At 44.7% G+C, this 19,948-nt stretch overlaps 1 protein-coding gene across 1 annotated transcript in view; it reads left to right on the forward strand.

Moving 5' to 3' along the window:
• Positions 1 to 18,436, forward strand: part of QPCT (glutaminyl-peptide cyclotransferase) — a 624,483-nt gene extending 606,047 nt beyond the window's left edge. Inside the window, exon 7 of the mRNA XM_040429302.1 lies at positions 17,761 to 18,436. Within this exon, the coding sequence (XP_040285236.1) occupies positions 17,761 to 17,906 (146 nt within the window). The 3' untranslated portion in view covers positions 17,907 to 18,436. The remainder of the gene's footprint in view (positions 1 to 17,760) is intronic.
• Positions 18,437 to 19,948: the final 1,512 nt, after the last annotated feature.

Genomic DNA, 19,948 nt, shown 5'->3' on the forward strand with positions numbered 1-19,948 from the left:
TTCAGTTTATCCTCCCTCTCAGCGGGTGTAAAAAAGACCCCATTTTGGACCGGTAGCGAGGGTCCAACCAGGTGGAGAGCCAGAAGTCATCCCTCTGTCAAATGATGACAATTCAGCTGTCTCTACGCAAGCAAGAGAGCATGCATCGGGCCATTTGTGCAAGTGACTCGGAAGGGACTCCCTGCCTCCATCTCCACTGCATACTGCCACAGTGTGTATGGGTCCTCTGCCTCGTCTTCCTCATCACCCTGTAGCTCCTCTGCCTGCTCCTGATCCTCCTCTCCTGTCACCTGTGTAGAAAAACCACCAATTTCGCTACACATTGCTTGTGCTTCAATGTGCTCCTCCTCCTCCAGTTCAGCCCCTACAGGGCTCATGTGGCCATGAGATCTAGGCGCCACGTCTCCAGTCCCCTGACCAGCCAGATTTACCAGCATCTGTTACAGGACATGAAGCAGTAGAATTACATCGTTCATCCTGTAGTCCTGGCGACTGACAAATAATGTGGCTTCCTCAAAGGGCCTGAGCAAACGGCAGGTGTCACGCATGAGCTGCCACTGGCTGACATCGAAGTTACACAGGAGATTACTCCTGTCCGCTTGGATCATCAGGAAATCGTTTATGGCCTTTCTGTTCGTACAGTCGGTCCAACATATGGAGGGTGGAATTCTAACGGGTGGAAACGTCACATATCAGCCTATGTTGGTGGATGCCATTCTACAACTGTAGCTCAAGGAGGTTGTGCTTTGTGGTGTACGAGTGGCTGAAGTGCATGCAAAGTTTCCTGGCCATTTTTAGGATGTCTTGCAGATGGGTGGAAGACTTCAGGAACCGCTTGACAACCAGATTGAACACGTGTGCCATGCAGGATGCATGGCTTAGCCCTCCTTGACGCAGTGCCGACGCAGTGTTCTTCCCGTTGTCGGTCAGCATGGTTCCGATTTTCAGTGGTCTTGGAGAAAGCCAGAATTAGATTTCTTGATGAAGCACACGGAGCAGTTCCTCCCCAGTGTGACTCCATTCACCCAGGCAAACGAGGTGTAGAACAGCGTGACACCTCCGTGCCCTGCACATGTGGTATGCTAGAGGAGCACTGTGAATTGTCCCTGCAGTGGAAGCTGAGGACACGGTGGAGGATGAGGAGGCAGAGGCGGACATTGTCACAGGATCAACGGCATGAGAAAGTGGAGGCGGAACCAGCGTCACCTGGCCAAGTTGCTGGTGTGGCTGTGCAGGAACCACATTCACCCAGTGGGCCGTAAAGGACATGTATTGTCCTTGACCGTAGTTATAGACACCGACAGGCTCAAGGACTGGTCCACCTTCTTTTCAACATATGTGTGTAGGGCTGATACTGCCTTTTTGGCAAAGAAATGACGGCTTGGGACTCTCCACCTCGGCTCGGCACAAGCCATCAGTTCTCTGAAAGGTGCAGAGTCCACCACTTGGAAAGTGAGGGATTGCAGCACCAGCAACTTGGACAGGAGCACGCTCAGCCTATGCTGACGGAATGAGTGATGAGAAGTAGGGGGACGAGGGCCAGGAGCATCAGGATCAGTAGATCTTCAGCTGAGGTGATGGAGTCTTGACTGCCTGAAATCGGCTGTGTGCCACTAGCGGTTGCTGCGGAAGACTGGACCACCACATTGGAACTATGGTTCTCCCAGGCCACTTTATGGTGATGCTGCATATGTTAACGCAGGGCCGCGGTGCCAACATTGGCACCCTTTCCACTCTTCACCTTTTGCCCACAGATTCTACATATGGCCATGTTCACCTCCTCCGGCGGCTTAACAAAAATCTGCCACACTACAATAGGTGATTTTACCCCCAACACTACGCACTGACTGACTGCTACCGCCGTAAACCGATGCACCGCTATTTTCCAGGCAGGTAGTGCGATCAGCCACATCATCATCATCATCGAGTACTGTCTGCACGTCACTGATGTCCTCCTCAACAGTCTGCTGGGTAAAGAGCCTGACCGCTCACAACACCACTCTCCTCATCACTACTTGCCTGCCTAGTGGAGGAAGCAGGGAATGTCTCCTCCACATGTTGGCTTGCCAGTAACTGCTGACTGTATTCTAATACCTCGTCCTCACTGTATAGTGGAGCTGAGCCCAGAGCATACAATAGTTCTCTGGCTGAGGGAACAGAAAAGGACAGAGGCAGGTTGAGGACAGGTGAGGGCACAGGAGCTGCTCCAGGGCCATGCCAACTAAGGGTTGTGTCTGACGAACCCAGCAACTCTTGGCTGGGGGTGTCTGATGTCACATGCGACGAAGTCGAAGATCGAGTCAACCATTCAAAAATCGATAGGTTGCTGGTCAAGACACGACCGCTAGCTGACTCTGAAGCTTATGACTCTCTAAGTGACTCCTGCTGCTATGGCCCCTTACTCTGCTGCGACCTCTGCCTGCGCCAGAAACATTTAGACCTTTGCCACTCCTCTGTGCACGGCCTGGCACTTCTCTGTCTGACATACTGTTAGATAGTGATATCGCGAACATAAAATTTTCCGTTCGCGAACGCCAAACGTGAATTTCTGCAAATGTTCACGAACGGGCGAACCGCCATAGACTTCAATAGGCAGGCGAATTTTAAAACCCACAGGGACTCTTTCTAGCCACAGTAGTGATAGAAAAGTTGTTTCAAGGGGACTAACACCTGGACTGTGGCATGCTGGAGGGGGATCCATGGCAAAACTCCCATGGAAAATGATGTAGTTGACGCAGAGTTGGATTTTAATCCATAAAGGGCATAAATCACCTAACAATCCAAATTTTTTTTGAACAACGTGGTTTAAAACATCCAGTGTGTGTATACGATCAGGTATGATGTTGTATCGATCAGGTAGTGTAAGGGTTACGCCCGCTTCACAGACATTGACAGACCAAACTCCCCTTTTAATGCACCGCAAACAGTCCATTTGCCCCACCGCAAACTCCCCATTTGTTCAAGGTTGGATACCAAGCTAGCCATGTCCCGTTGATGTCATTGAAGGTTTCTTCCTCCACCCAGCCACGTACAACACCAAGGGTCCCGGAAAGGTGAATTTAATTGATTTTTCGAACGGGGAGATGGTTAAAAAAACGCTGGCTCCCTCCCCTTTGTTTGAATCCACGGTCACTGCGTCTGTGCCTTGCAATTTACTGCCCCACCCGATATGAGTGGTATTTTCTGTAGTTCTCTCTTCTCATCAGTTTAATCCCTGTTACGTCCCCAATCTGGGGTCCATTTATTAAATTGATTTTTCGAACAGGGAGATGGTTATAAAAATGCTGGCTCCCTCCCCTTTGTTTGAATCCACGCCACGGTCACAGCGTCTGCGCCGTGCAATTTACTGTCACACCCGATATGAGTGCTATTTTCTGTAGTACTATTCTCATCAGTTTAATCCCTGTTACGTCCCATATCAGGGTGGGATTGCCTTTTGTGAAAAAAAATTTCGGCCGGGTACCTTCGACTGCCTTCACAGTGACAGACCAAAGTCTGATACATCAAACTGAATTGATTTTAGGAACCGGGAGATGGAAAAAGCAGCTTGGTCGGTCCTCTTACTCCCAAGTTGGGGCACTGCGCGTGCACGGAGCAATGTGCTGTGACACCCTATATGACTGGTGTCTTAACTAGTACTATTCCTATCAGTTTAATCCCTGTTACATCCCCTATCCGGGGACGTGTGTCGAATTGATTAACCATTGTCGAATTAACGAACCATTACGACATCCTGGAATAATTTAGTTCTGAGCTTTGTACTTGCTTTGTATTGGAATTAATGGGGATTTTTAAAATTGTCTGCATTATTTCTAATAAACTATTAAGAGACTTTATTATGATTTTTTTATTTTATGTATTAAAAACCCACCCATACAACTAAAAAAAAAAAAATTTAAGGTTTTTCTATGAAAAATTATCCAGCCGATCGCTTTTGGTCTGATCATAATGAAGCAACGGCCTTATCATCTGGGGTGTGGCAACATTGCCAACACACTCATAGAGGTGATGATCGCTTCATTGTGATACGCTAGCCCCTTCACCACAACAAGGTAACGATCACGAAGGGGAATTGACACTTGTATGTGCCTTTTTTTTTTGTTTTGTTTTTGCAGCCACAGTGCAGCACCAGAGGCCAGAAAAATTAGGCATTTACACATGCCTGAAAAATAATATTATTGTTGCAGCCGCTGTTGTAGCAGCGGCCGGAAAAATTGATGTTTTCAAGGCAGAAAGGTGACTAAAACATTGCAGCTTGAACCCTAGTTGGTGGCGGAGAATTCACGAAAGTCATCCGGTATGCAGACATTAAATACAGCAGCGTGGGGACCATTTTGAGGCCAAGGCATGTTATCAGCCCCTTTGTTAGTCAAACGTATCCCCCACTGTCAGTTCGGAACTGATGCCTCATTCATCTAAATGAAGGTGAGGTAATCAACACTTTTTTGACCGAGGCGACTTCTTTTGTCAGTGACAATGCCTCCTGCTGCACTGAAGGTCCTTTCTGACAGGACACTTGAAGCGGGGCAGGCCAGAAGTTCTATCGCAAACTGGGATAGATCAGGCCACAGGTCAAGCCTGCACACCCAGTAGTCAAGGGGTTCATCGCTCCTCAGAGTGTCGATATCTGCAGTTAAGGCGAGGTAGTCTGCTACCTGTCGGTCAAGTCGTTCTCTAAGGCTGGATCCCGAAGGGCTGTGGCGATGTGTAGGACTGAAAAAGCTCTGCATGTCCTCCATCAACAACACATCTGTAAAGCGTCCTGTCCTTGCCGCCGTGGTCATGGTAGGAGGAGGATTACTTTCACCTCTTCCCCTGTTAGATTGCCGTTGTGCTGTGACATCCCCCTTATAAGCTGTGTAAAGCATATGTTTTAGTTTTGTTTTGAACTGCTGCATCCTTTCTGACTTTCGGTAGGTTGGTAACATTTCCGCCACTTTCTGCTTATACCGGGGGTCTAGTAGCGTGGCCACCCAGTACAGGTCGTTCTCCTTCATCCTTTTTATACAAGGGTCCCTCAACAGACTTGACAGCATGAAAGACCCTATTTGCACAAGGTTGGATGCCGAGCTACTCATTTCCCTTTCCTTGTCCTCACTGATGTCATTGACGGTCTGTTCTTCACCCCAACCACGTACAACACCACGGGTCACAGATAGGTAACAACCACGAGCACCCTGGGATGCCTGCTGTGGTTGGTCTTCCTCCTCCTCAAAGCCACATTCCTCCTCTGACTCCTCTTCCTCAGACTCCTCTTCCAGCGTTGCCGCAGGTCCAGCAAGCGATGATGACAAGGCTATTTCTGGTGGTGATGGTGACCACAACTCTTCCTCTTCACGCTCATCTACAGCCAGATCCAGCACTCTTCGCAGGGCACTCTCCAGGAAGAAAACAAATGGGATGAGGTCGCTGATGCGACTGACTAGGTGCGACTGACTAGGTTTGTCACCTCCTCAAAAGGACGCATGAGCCTACAGGCATTGCGCATGAGCGTCCAGTAACGTGGCAAAAAAATTCCCAGCTCCGCAGAGGCTGTCCTAGCACCCCGGTCATACAAATACTCGTTGACGGCTTTTTCTTGTTGGAGCAGGCGGTCGAACATTAGGAGTGTTGAATTCCAACGTGTTGGGCTGTCGCAAATCAAGCGCCTCACTGGCATGTTGTTTCAGCGCTGAATGTCTGAAAAGTGCGCCATGGCCGTGTAGGAACGCCTGAAATGGCCACACACCTTAATGGCCTGCTTGAGGATGTCCTGTAAGCCTGGGTACTTAGACACAAAGCGTTGTACGATAAGATTCAACACCTGTGCCATGCACGGCACATGTGAAAACTTGCCCAAATTCAATGCCGCCAACAAATTGCTTCCATTGTCACACACCACTTTGCCAATCTCCAGTTGGTGCGGGGTCAGCCACTGATCCACCTGTGCGTTCAGGGCGGACAGGAGTGCTGGTCCGGTGTGGCTCTCTGCTTTCAGGCAAGTCAACCCCAAGACAGCATGACACTGTCGTATCCGGGATGTGGAATAGCCCCTGGGGAGCTGGGGGGATTCAGTTGATGTGCAGCCAGACACCACAGCAGAAGAGGACTCAGCCGAGGAGGTTATGGAAGAGGATGGAATAGGAGGAGTAGAGGAGGTGGCAGTAGGCCTGCCTGCAAGTCGCGGCAGTGTCACCAACTCCGCTGCAGAGCCACGCGTTCCATGCTTGTCAGCCGTCAGCAGGTTGACACAATGCGCAGTGTAGGTGATATACCTGCCCTGACCGTGCTTTGCAGACCAGGTATCAGTGGTCAGATGGACCCTTGCCCCAACACTGTATGCCAGAGATGCCATGACTTCCTTTTCAATCACTGAGTAGAGGTTTGGGATTGCCTTTTTTGAAAAAAATTTCGTCCGGGTACCTTCCACTGTGGTGTCCCAATAGCGACAAATTTTTGAAGGCCTCAGACTCCACCAGCTGGTATGGTAAAAGCTGGCAGGCTAAGAGTTCCGTCAAGCCAGCTGTCAGACGCCGGGCAAGGGGGTGACTCTGTGACATTGGCTTCCTACGCTCAAACATTTCCTTTACAGACACCTGACTGTGGGCAGATGAGATGGAACTGCTGAAGGTGAGAGGCGGAGTGCCGGTGGTTGAGAGGGGTCAAGGAGGACAGCAGTGGTTGACGTGGCTGAAGATGCTGGACCAGGAGGAGGATGGTGGCTTTGAGCTTGTGTGCTGCTTCTACTCGTCATCATGTGTTGATCCCATAGGCATTTGTGATGTGCAATCATGTGCCTTTGCAAAGCAGTTGTACCTAGGTGGGTGTTGGATTTCCCACGACTCAGTTTCTTTTGGCACAGGTTGCAAATGGCATCGCTGTTGTCAGAGGCAGAAACACAAAAAAAATGCCACACTGCTGAGCTTTGCAATGACGGCATTCTGGTGGTGGCAGCAGCATGTGTTGATTGGCGTGCTGTCTGGCTGACCACGGGTGCCGATACATGCTGTCTGACTGTGCCACTAGCTCCTTGCGACGACTTCCCCATGCTTCCAACTCGTCTCCTCCTTCTCTCTGTCTCCCCTTCTGAACTTTCCCCCTCTTCTTCTTCTCTTCGAGCAGGCACCCACGTGGCATCCACGGACACATCGTCATCATTAACCACTTCACTTGTATCTGACACCTCAGCAAAGGAAGCAGCAGCGGGTACAACATCATCATCATCATCACACTGTACGTCCATGTGTGTAATGCTGCCTGACTGAGACATATCCCTGTTATCTCCATCCTCTGGCAATAATGGTTGCGCATCACTAATTTCATCCAAATGATGTGTAAATAACTCCTCTGAGGGATCAAGTGAAGCGGCTGTGGTGGCTGTGGTGGTAGTGGTGGTGGTGGCGGCGGGCGGGAGAGTGGTAACTTAAGAGCAGGTGACCAAAGCTGAGCTGGAGGAGGATGGTGCGTCAAGGTTCTTAGCGGAAGCTATTGAAGATTGGGTGTCCTGTGTAAGCCAGTCAACTATTTTCTCGGAATTTTTTGGGTTCAGGGTACGTGGCCTCTGAACACTGGGCATTATTCCAGGGCCAGTGGAAATCACAGCACCACGAACACGATGGCCCCTGCGGCGTGACCTGCCTCTGCCTGTCATTTTTTATTAGATAAGTATTACTATGCGTGCAAGGTACTGTGCCAACCTATATAAGTGGTGGGCAGTGGACACAGTACAGTCTGTGTGGGCCTGACACACACTGGCTTGCAACTGTGATTATATCACAGAAAAATATTAAATAGAATTTTTTTTTATCTGCGAGGTATTTGTGAGTGAGTGACACCCTGTAACGGTATAAGTGGAGGTCTAGCCACTAGTCAGTGGCCACAATACAGTCTCTGTGGACCTGACACATACGGGCTTGCAACTGTGATTATATCACAGAAAAATATTAAATAGAATTTTTATTTATCTGCGAGGTATTTGTGAGTGAGTGACACCCTGTAACGGTATAAGTGGAAGTCTAGCCACTAGCCAGTGGCCACAATACAGTCTGTGTGGGCCTGAAACACACGGGCTTGCAAATGGGATTAGATCACAGAAAAATATTAAATAGAATTTTTATTTATTTGCGAGGTATTTGAGAGTGAGTGACACCCTGTAACGGCATAAGTGGAGGTCTAGCCACTAGCCAGTGGCCACAATACAGTCTGTGTGGGCCTGACACACACGGGCTTGCAAATGGGATTAGATCACAGAAAAATATTAAATAGAATTTTTATTTATCTGCAAGGTATTTGTGAGTGAATGACACCCTGTAACAGTATAAGTGGAAGTCTAGCCACTAGCCAGTGGACACAATACAGTCTGTGTGGGCCTGACACACACGGGCTTGCAACTGTGATTATATCACAGAAAAATATTAAATATAATTTTTATTTATCTGCGAGGTAATTGTGAGTGAGTGACACCCTGTAACGGTATAAGTGGAGGTCTAGCCACTAGCCAGTGGCCACAATACAGTCTGTGTGGGCCTGACACACACAGGCTTGCAAATGGGATTAGATCACAGAAAAATATTAAATAGAATTTTTTTTTATCTGCGAGGTATTTGAGAGTGAGTGACACCCTGTAACGGTATAAGTGGAGGTCTAGCCAGTGGACACAATACAGTCTGTGTGGGCCTGACACACACAGGCTTGCAAATGGGATTAGATCACAGAAAAATATTAAATAGAATTTTTTTTTATCTGCAAGGTTTTTGTGAGTGAGTGACACCCTGTAACGGTATAAGTGGAGGTCTAGCCACTAGCCAGTGGACACAATACAGTCTGTGTGGGCCTGACACACACGGGCTTGCAAATGGGATTAGATCACAGAAAAATATTAAATAGAATTTTTTTTTTTATCTGCGAGGTATTTGTGAGTGAGTGACACCCTGTAACGGTATAAGTGGAGGTCTAGCCACTAGCCAGTGGCCACAATACAGTCTGTGTGGGCCTGACACACACAGGCTTGCAAATGGGATTAGATCACAGAAAAATATTAATTAGAATTTTTTTTTATCTGCGAGGTATTTGTGAGTGAGTGACACCCTGTAACGGTATAAGTGGAGGTCTACCCACTAGCCAGTGGACACAATACAGTCTGTGTGGGCCTGACAAACATGGGCTTGCAAATGGGATTAGATCACAGAAAAATATTAAATAGAATTTTTTTTTATCTGCGAGGTATTTGAGAGTGAGTGACACCCTGTAACGGTATAAGTGGAGGTCTAGCCAGTGGACACAATACAGTCTGTGTGGGCCTGACACACACAGGCTTGCAAATGGGATTAGATCACAGAAAAATATTAAATAGAATTTTTTTTTATCTGCGAGGTTTTTGTGAGTGAGTGACACCCTGTAACGGTATAAGTGGAGGTCTAGCCACTAGCCAGTGGACACAATACAGTCTGTGTGGGCCTGACACACACGGGCTTGCAAATGGGATTAGATCACAGAAAAATATTAAATAGAATTTTTTTTTTATCTGCGAGGTATTTGTGAGTGAGTGACACCCTGTAACGGTATAAGTGGAGGTCTAGCCACTAGCCAGTGGCCACAATACAGTCTGTGTGGGCCTGACACACACAGGCTTGCAAATGGGATTAGATCACAGAAAAATATTAATTAGAATTTTTTTTTATCTGCGAGGTATTTGTGAGTGAGTGACACCCTGTAACGGTATAAGTGGAGGTCTACCCACTAGCCAGTGGACACAATACAGTCTGTGTGGGCCTGACAAACATGGGCTTGGAAATGGGATTAGATCACAGAAAAATATTTAATCAAATTTTTTTTTATCTGCAAGGTATTTGTGAGAGAATGACACCCTGTAACGGTATAAGTGGAGGTCTAGCCAGTGGCCACAATACAGTCTGTGTGGGCCTAAAACACACGGGCTTGCAAATGGGATTAGATCACAGAAAAATATTAAATAGAATTTTTATTTATCTGCGAGGTATTTGAGAGTGAGTGACACCCTGTAACGGTATAAGTGGAGGTCTAGCCAGTGGCCACAATACAGTCTGTGTGGGCCTGACACACACGGGCTTGCAAATGGGATTAGATCACAGAAAAATATGAAATAGAATTTTTTTTTTATCTTCGAGGTATTTGTGAGTGAGTGACACCCTGTAACGGTATAAGTGGAGGTTTAGCCACTAGCCAGTGGCCACAATACAGTCTGTGTGGGCCTGACACACACAGGCTTGCAAATGGGATTAGATCACAGAAAAATATTAAATAGAATTTTTTTTTATCTGCAAGGTATTTGTGAGTGAGTGACACCCTGTAATGGTATAAGTGGAGGTCTAGCCACTAGCCAGTGGACACAATACAGTCTGTGTGGGCCTGACACACACAGGCTTGCAAATGGGATTAGATCACAGAAAAATATTAAATAGAACTTTTTTTTATCTGCGAGGTATTTGTGAGTGAGTGACACCCTGTAACGGTATAAGTGGAGGTCTAGACACTAGCCAGTGGACACAATACAGTCTGTGTGGGCCTGACACACACGGGTTTGCAACTGTGATTATATCACAGAAAAATATTAAATATAATTTTTATTTATCTGCAAGGTAATTGTGAGTGAGTGACACCCTGTAACGGTATAAGTGGAGGTCTAGCCACTAGCCAATGGCCACAATACAGTCTGTGTGGGCCTGACAAACATGGGCTTGGAAATGGGATTAGATCACAGAAAAATATTTCATAGAATTTTTATTTATCTGCGAGGTATTTGAGAGTGAGTGACACCCTGTAACGGTATAAGTGGAGGTCTAGCCAGTGGCCACAATACAGTCTGTGTGGGCCTGACACACACGGGCTTGCAAATGGGATTAGATCACAGAAAAATATTAAATAGAATTTTTATTTATCTGCGAGGTATTTGAGAGTGAGTGACACCCTGTAACAGTATAAGTGGAGGTCTAGCCAGTGGACACAATACAGTCTGTGTGGGCCTGATACACACAGGCTTGCAAATGGGATTAGATCACAGAAAAATATTAAATAGAATTTTTTTTTTATCTGCGAGGTATTTGTGAGTGAGTGACACCCTGTAACGGTATAAGTGGAGGTCTAGCCACTAGCCAGTGGACACAATACAGTCTGTGTGGGCCTGACACATATGGGCTTGCAAATGGGATTAGATCACAGAAAAATATTAAATAGAATTTTTTTTTTATCTGCGAGGTATTTGTGAGTGAGTGACACCCTGTAACGGTATAAGTGTAGGTCTAGCCACTAGCCAGTGGCCACAATACAGTCTGTGTGGGCCTGACACACACGGGCTTGCAAATGGGATTAGATCACAGAAAAATATTAAATAGAATTTTTTTTTATCTGCGATTTATTTGTGAGTGAGTGACACCCTGTAACGGTATAAGTGGAGGTCTAGCCACTAGCCAGTGGACACAATACAGTCTGTGTGGGCCTGACACACACGGGCTTGCAACTGTGATTATATCACAGAAAAATATTAAATATAATTTTTATTTATCTGCGAGGTAATTGTGAGTGAGTGACACCCTGTAACGGTATAAGTGGAGGTCTAGCCACTAGCCAGTGGCCACAATACAGTCTGTGTGGGCCTGACAAACATGGGCTTGGAAATGGGATTAGATCACAGAAAAATATTTAATAGAATTTTTATTTATCTGTGAGGTATTTGAGAGTGAGTGACACCCTGTAAAGGTATAAGTGGAGGTCTAGCCAGTGGCCACAATACAGTCTGTGTGGGCCTGACACACACGGGCTTGCAAATGGGATTAGATCACAGAAAAATATTAAATAGAATTTTTATTTATCTGCGAGGTATTTGAGAGTGAGTGACACCCTGTAACGGTATAAGTGGAGGTCTAGACACTAGCCAGTGGCCACAATACAGTCTGTGTGGGCCTGACACACACAGGCTTGCAAATGGGATTAGATCACAGAAAAATATTAAATAGAATTTTTTTTTATCTGCAAGGTATTTGTGAGTGAGTGACACCCTGTAATGGTATAAGTGGAGGTCTAGCCACTAGCCAGTGGACACAATACAGTCTGTGTGGGCCTGACACACACGGGCTTGCAAATGGGATTAGATCACAGAAAAATATTAAATAGAATTTTTTTTTTATCTGCGAGGTATTTGTGAGTGAGTGACACCTTGTAACGGTATAAGTGGAGGTCTAGCCACTAGCCAGTGGACACAATACAGTCTGTGTGGGCCTGACACACACGGGCTTGCAAATGGGATTAGATCACAGAAAAATCTTAAATAGAATTTTTTTTTATCTGCGAGGTATTTGTGAGTGAGTGACACCCTGTAACGGTATAAGTGGAGGTCTAGCCACTAGCCAGTGGCCACAATACAGTCTGTGTGGGCCTGACACACACAGGCTTGCAAATGGGATTAGATCACAGAAAAATATTAAATCAAATTTTTTTTTATCTGCGAGGTATTTGTGAGTGAGTGACACCCTGTAACGGTATAAGTGGAGGTCTAGACACTAGCCAGTGGACACAATACAGTCTGTGTGGGCCTGACACACACGGGCTTGCAACTGTGATTATATCACAGAAAAATATTAAATATAATTTTTATTTATCTGCGAGGTAATTGTGAGTGAGTGACACCCTGTAACGGTATAAGTGGAGGTCTAGCCACTAGCCAGTGGCCACAATACAGTCTGTGTGGGCCTGACAAACATGGGCTTGGAAATGGGATTAGATCACAGAAAAATATTTAATAGAATTTTTATTTATCTGCGAGGTATTTGAGAGTGAGTGACACCCTGTAACGGTATAAGTGGAGGTCTAGCCAGTGGCCACAATACAGTCTGTGTGGGCCTGACACACACGGGCTTGCAAATGGGATTAGATCACAGAAAAATATTAAATAGAATTTTTATTTATCTGCGAGGTATTTGAGAGTGAGTGACACCCTGTAACGGTATAAGTGGAGGTCTAGCCACTAGCCAGTGAACACTATACAGTCTGTGTGGGCCTGACCACACACGGGCTTGCAAATGAGATTAGATCACAGAAAAATATGAAATAGAATTTTTTTTTTATCTTCGAGGTATTTGTGAGTGAGTGACACCCTGTAACGGTATAAGTGGAGGTTTAGCCACTAGCCAGTGGCCACAATACAGTCTGTGTGGGCCTGACACACACAGGCTTGCAAATGGGATTAGATCACAGAAAAATATTAAATAGAATTTTTTTTTATCTGCAAGGTATTTGTGAGTGAGTGACACCCTGTAATGGTATAAGTGGAGGTCTAGCCACTAGCCAGTGGACACAATACAGTCTGTGTGGGCCTGACACACATGGGCTTGCAAATGGGATTAGATCACAGAAAAATATTAAATATAATTTTTTTTATCTGCAAGGTATTTTCTGTCACACCCTGTATGAATGGTCTGCACACAGTACTGTCTGTGACTGAGCCTGCAGCCTCTCACACACGGGCAGACAACTGCAATATATGTATATATAAAATAAAATAAAAAAAGCAGACTGATGTACCAGCCCTGAAAGGGGCTTTTTGGGGTGCTGTCAGGACGCTGTCCTTACAGCAGATGAGTCTGTGGACACAGAACACTGCCCTAGCTAACGCTTTCCCTATTGAATCAGCAGCAGCAGCAGCACTGTCCCTCCTCTCACACACGGGCAGGCAACTGCAATATATGTATATATATAAAAATAAAATAAAAAAGCAGACTGATGTACCAGCCCTGAAAAGGGCTTTTTGGGGTGCTGTCAGGACGCTGTCCTTACAGCAGATGAGTCTGTGGACACAGAACAATGCCCTAGCTAACGCTTTCCCTATTGAATCAGCAGCAGCAGCACTGTCCCTCCTCTCACTGAGAATACAGATTCCGAATGAATCTAAAATGGATGCTGTCCAGGAGGTGGGAGGGTCTGGGAGGGAGGGTCTGCTGCTGATTGGCTGGAATGTGTCTGCTGACTGTGAGGTACAGGGTCAAAGTTTACTCAATGATGATGTATAGGGGGCGGACCGAACATCGCATATGTTCGCCCGCCGCAGCGAACGCGAACAAGCTATGTACGCCGGGAACTATTCGCCGGCGAACTATTCGGGCCATCTCTACTGTTAGAAAAAATAAATAAATAAAAAGGAAATTAAAACACCCCAAAAAAGTCTGTAATTTTCTTCTCCACTTCACCACACAACGGCTAATAAGCCCTTTTTGTCGCCACTAATACGCACAAAAAAAGGGCTTTAGAACATATAACTGCACTGCTGAACAGCAAATATATTTTTCTTTTGCCACTCATACACGACAAAAAGGGCTCTAGAACATTTAACTGCACCACTGAACAGCAAATATATTTTTCTTTTGCCACTAATACACAACAAAAAGGGCTGTAATTTTCACACTTCACCACACAACGGCTAATAAGTAGGGTTGAGTGAACCCGAACTGTAAAATTCAGGTTCCTACCGAATTTTAGGATTTTTGGACCCCGGACCCGAACCCAAACTTTCAGTAAAAGTTCGGGCTTGAGTTCTGTGTTCGGCGAGTTAATGGCGCTTTTTGAAAGGCTGCAGAGCAGCCAATCAACAAGCGTTTAACTAGTGTGCCCTTAGAAGCCATCACAGCCATGCCTACTAATAGCATGGTTGTGATTGGCCAGTGCAGCATGTAACCCTTATCTAGCAGTGGGTGCATAAGGTCCCACACAAGTTTCCCGCTAACACCCAGAGTGGGGGGACATTCTGGGGGTTGAAAACGGGAATCTCGCCCCTTGTACACACGAAACTTGTAAGTGTACCCTGAGGTACTCTCACAAAGTTTGTACAGCTTCACGCCATACCTTGCCCGCTTTGAGGGAACATACTGGCGGAAAATGAGTCTCCCCTTGAATGCAATGAGAGACTCATCAACCGCGACCTCCCTTCCAGGTACATAGGCCTGTACAAATTTGGCCCCAAAGTGATCGATGACCGGCCTGATTTTGTACAGGCGGTCATAGGCAGGATCACCTCGGGGGGGAACATGCTGCATTATCTGAATAATGCAGGCATTTCCGGATTGCCTCAAACCGGGAGCGTGTCATGGCCATACTGTAAAGTGGGGTCTGGTAAAGGACGTCCCCACTCCAGTAATGCCTGACACTAGTTTTCTTGACTAGGCCCATATGCAGCACGAGGCCCCAAAATGTCCTCATCTCGGCTGCACTGACCGGCGTCCAGCCATTAGAGATGTCGCGAACATAAAATTTTCCGTTCGCGAGCGGCGAGCGCGAATTCCCGCAAATGTTCGCGAACGGGCGAACCGCCATAGACTTCAATAGACAGGCGAATTTTAAAACCCACAGGGACTCTTTCTGGCCACAATAGTGATGGAAAAGTCGTTTCAAGGGGACTAACACCTGGACTGTGGCATGCCGGAGGGGGATCCATGGCAAAATTCCCATGGAAAATTACGTAGTTGACGCAGAGTGTGGTAAGTTGAATTCGCAATGCGATTAATATAACCTGCATTAATCGCATTGCGATTACAACTTAGATCTGAGATCCTAATGGTTGTATTGCTAGAATTGATGAATATAACGAATATAGCACTATATTCTCCATCTTCGTTATATCCTAGCAATACAACCATTAGGAACCCAGCTCTAAGTTGAATTCACAATACGATTAATATAACCTGTATTAATCGCATTGCGATTACAACTTAGATCTGAGTTCCTAATGGTTGTATTGCTAGAATTGACGAATATAACGAATATAGCACTATATTCTCCATCTTCGTTATATCCTAGCAATACAACCATTAGGAATCCAGCTCTAAGTTGAATTCACAATACGATTAATATAACCTGTATTAATCGCATATTGCGATTACAACTTAGGTCTGAGTTCATAATGGTTGTATTGGTCGCGCCGTCAAGTGGTAAAGGGGGACGGGGGTGTGACTCACTGCAGCCTGGTGAGTGGTGGGGCGCCGCGGCAGCTCCCCTGCAGGAGTCTCTGGTGCCGGGAGGAGGAGGTAGATAGAGCGGCTCTGAATTTATAGACCAAATTATTTTAATAATACCCCAAAAATAATAAGTTAATAACCTAACCCCATTCATAAATTACTGTGGATTATTATAGAGATGGCCCCAGGCCAGGAGACATAAGGGGTTGGGTTGAACTGTGAGCTGGGGCCCCCCGGCCACATTTACTAATCTTTGCTCAGGGGGGCCCTCATAAATATAGACCCACATGGTGTGGACTGGTCATTTTTACTAAGGAATATAGTTTAAACGTTTATGTGCAAAAGAGAAAATAAGAAGTCAGCTCCAATCAGATATCTGCACATAGACCAAGACTCTGCGTCTATGCAGATATCTGATTGGAGCTGACTTAGTGACTTCTTTTTTTCTCTCTTTATCTCTTTAATATGGCTTCGGGGGGAAGGGGGGGGCAGGGGTGACACCATTTTCTACCGCACCGGGTGACACCAGCCATAGCAACGCCACTGTAACCATTAGGAACCCAGCTCTAAGTTGAATTCGCAATTGCAATTAATATAACCTGTATTAATCGCATTGTGATTACAACTTAGATCTGAGTTCCTAATGGTTGTATTGCTAGAATTGACGAATATAATGAATATAGCACTATATTCTCAATCTTCGTTATATTCTAGCAATACAACCATTAGGAACCCAGCTCTAAGTTGAATTCGCTAAGCGATTAATATAACCTGTATTAATCGCTTTGCGATTACAACTTAGTCAAATTTGTGACTCTGCAGCTTCAGAATGAATCTAAGATGGATGCTGTCCCTAAAATAGATGCTGTCCTTGCTATTTGATAGTATCGATACCGGGACAAAAGTATTGATTGGGTATCGAAAATTCGATACCCGAAACAACCCTAGTACCCATGTATCCATACAGCAGTTTACGAATACATATGGGGTGTTTCTGCAGAATCAGGTTAATGAATATTAAGGTTTGTTTTGTTGTTAACCCTGTTGATGTGTTACAGGAAAAAATAGATTTGAATTGAAAATCAGTTTTGAATAGTTTGAGGGGTGTACCTTCTGAAATGGGGGAATTTATGGGAGGTGTCTATTTTGTAAGCTCCTGAAAGTGACTTCAGAACTGAACTGGTCCTAAAAAAAAATAGAAAATTTCAAAACAATTTCTAAAATTCTAAACCTTCTAACGTCCTAAAAAATAAAATTGCATTACCAAAATGATGCCAACATAAAGTAGACTTATGGTGAATGTTAATTAATAAGTATTTTATGAGGAATCACTATTTGTCTTAAAAGTGGAGAGATTCAAATTTGGGTAACTTTTAGATTTAAATAAATAAATAAAGGCAAAACATATTGACTCAAATTTACCATTAACATGGTGTACAATGTGTCTCAAGAAAACAGTATGGCTTGGATAAGTAAAAGCATTCCAAAGTTATAACCACAAATGACACATCAGATTTGCAAATTAGACTTTGTCTAATTTTTTGTGTTTTGCAGAATTTTTCAGATGTAATTGTACAATATTTCCTTTTTTTTGTCTTTGCAAAGTATTATCTGAACTTAGAACAAAGTAGAAACAGTGCAATAATAAAAAAATACATTTTACATGAGGGATTTTAGACATAGATTGCATAGGCAAGTGGAAAGAATAATTGCTAATTTACTTAGTGTTTTGAGCAAAACCAATCCTAAATACAACCCTGCATATGTGCATATGTTTATGATAACCACGTATGTTTTCTTGCAGGTGTTCCAGTCCTGCATGTCATTCCTTCACCCTTTCCAGATGTTTGGCACTCCTTTCAAGATAACGAAGAAAATCTTGATTCTTCAACTATTGACAACATGAATAAAATTTTACAAATTTTTGTACTTGAATACCTTAATATATAATGATATTGTATAAATGTATACATTTTCTGTTACAACAATAATATAGTAATTTGGTAGTGGTATTATAGTAGTAAAATGTGGTAGATTCCGTTTTATAGAAATTATTAAAATTGCAAATCTGTTGTATTACAATAGCTATTTGGAAAAACTGAATAGTATGTTTAAATTATATCTATCATTTCAGGTGAATTTTTAGAATTAGCTACAGTAACTTGTTTGTGCCTGAGCAAGTGTTCCTAAACACAATTTCACCTGTATCTGCTATAATGTTGTCTGTGACTCATTAGCTCAGTACAGGCTTACAATGAACCAAATTTTGTTTGTTTTTCTTGTTGAGCTCCCTTTGTTCTCCATCCTCTGTACTGGGTACAGTCATCTGTTCCTACATAACACATAAGAACAGGAGGTCTGTCTGATTTAAATCATCCCCCAGTCTTATCCTAAGCAGAATGCTTAGGACACTGTAACTAAGTTTTTTTTAAATGTTTTATAGTTTTTTTATAGTTTACCAGGGAGTGCAGAGACTATGAACAGTTACAAAGAATGTAATAGCCAGTTACAGCCTTTATTATTTTTACACACACTAAATTTATTATCAATGTACACTACTGAGGCATGGGAAAATCAATAACTACTACACTGCCTGTCCAAAAAAAAAGTCGGCACCAAAAAAAAGCCTTTAGCTTTGATTACGGCATTTAGATTCGCTGTGGCATTTTTTCGATAAGCTTCTGCAATGTCGCAAGATTTATTTCCATCCAGTGTTGCATTAATTTTCCACCAAGATCTTGCATTGATGATGGTAGAGTCTGACTGCTGCGTAAAGCCTTCTCCAGCACATGCCAAAGATTCTTAATGGGGTTAAGGTCTGGACTCTGTGGTGGCCAATCCATGTGTGAAACTGATGTCTCATGCTCCCTGAACCACTCTTTCACAATTTGAGCCCGATGAATCCTGGCATTGTCTTCTTGGAATATGCCCTTGCCATCAAGGAAGAAAAAAATCCATTGATAAAATAACCTGGTGTCACCGCCAGTTCTGTGAGGTCTGTTAGACGTTCTCCTCTACCTCTTGCATGACGTTCTTTGTTTTGGTTTCACTTTGTCATCTCCTTTCCTTCTCCCAGCTGTCACCTATTTACACTAATTGTCTCCCTTTATATTCCCTCCCATACTGCCTCACTTTGCAGTTTATACTACTTCCTGGATGAGTTGTTCACTGCTGGAGGCTGCTACTGCTGATTCCTCAGATAAGTCTTTTTCCTTTATTTGTGTTTCCTTTCTGGCTTGATTCTAGGTGACCCTGACTCCGTCCATATTAAGTGCAGGGAGCCGGTGGTCGTTTCCCCTCACTATTATAGGGTTTTCAGGTGTCACACAGTATTAGGTACGTGGGCATGCAATCGTCTACCATAAAGACCTTTGCATGGGCATAGCAGTCAGGGAGAGCTCTAGGGGTTTTATAGGGCTCACCCATATGCTCCTTAGTTTGGGATCAAGCCAGTCGGATGTTTATTTATAAGTTCCAGCTTTCTGCAACACCACCCGTTACACCTGGCCATTCAGTATGTTCAGGTAGTCAGCTGACCTCATTCTTGGAGCACATACTGTTGCTCAACCTAGACCTGACCAACTGCAGCAACCCCAGATCATAGCACTGCCCCCACAGGCTTGTACAGTAGGCACTAGGCATGATGGGTGCATCACTTTATCTGCCTCTCTTCTTACCCTGATGCGCCCATCAACCTGGAACAGTGTAAATATGGACTCATCAGACCACATGACCTTCTTCCATTGCTCCAGAGTCCAATCTTTATGCTCCCTAGCAAATTGAAGCCTTTTTTTCTGGTTTCCCTCACTGATTAGTGGTTTTCTTACGGCTACACAGCTGTTCAGTCCCAATCCCCTGAGTTCCCTTCGCATTGTGCGTGTGGAAATGTTCTTACTTTCACTATTAAACAAAGCCCTGAGTTCTACTGTTGTTTTTCTTCGATTTGATTTCGCCAAACGTTTAAGTGATCGCCGATCACGATCATTCAGGAT

Source organism: Bufo bufo, chromosome 4 (assembly GCF_905171765.1).
Source record: "Bufo bufo chromosome 4, aBufBuf1.1, whole genome shotgun sequence".
Classification (NCBI taxonomy): Eukaryota; Metazoa; Chordata; class Amphibia; order Anura; family Bufonidae; genus Bufo; species Bufo bufo.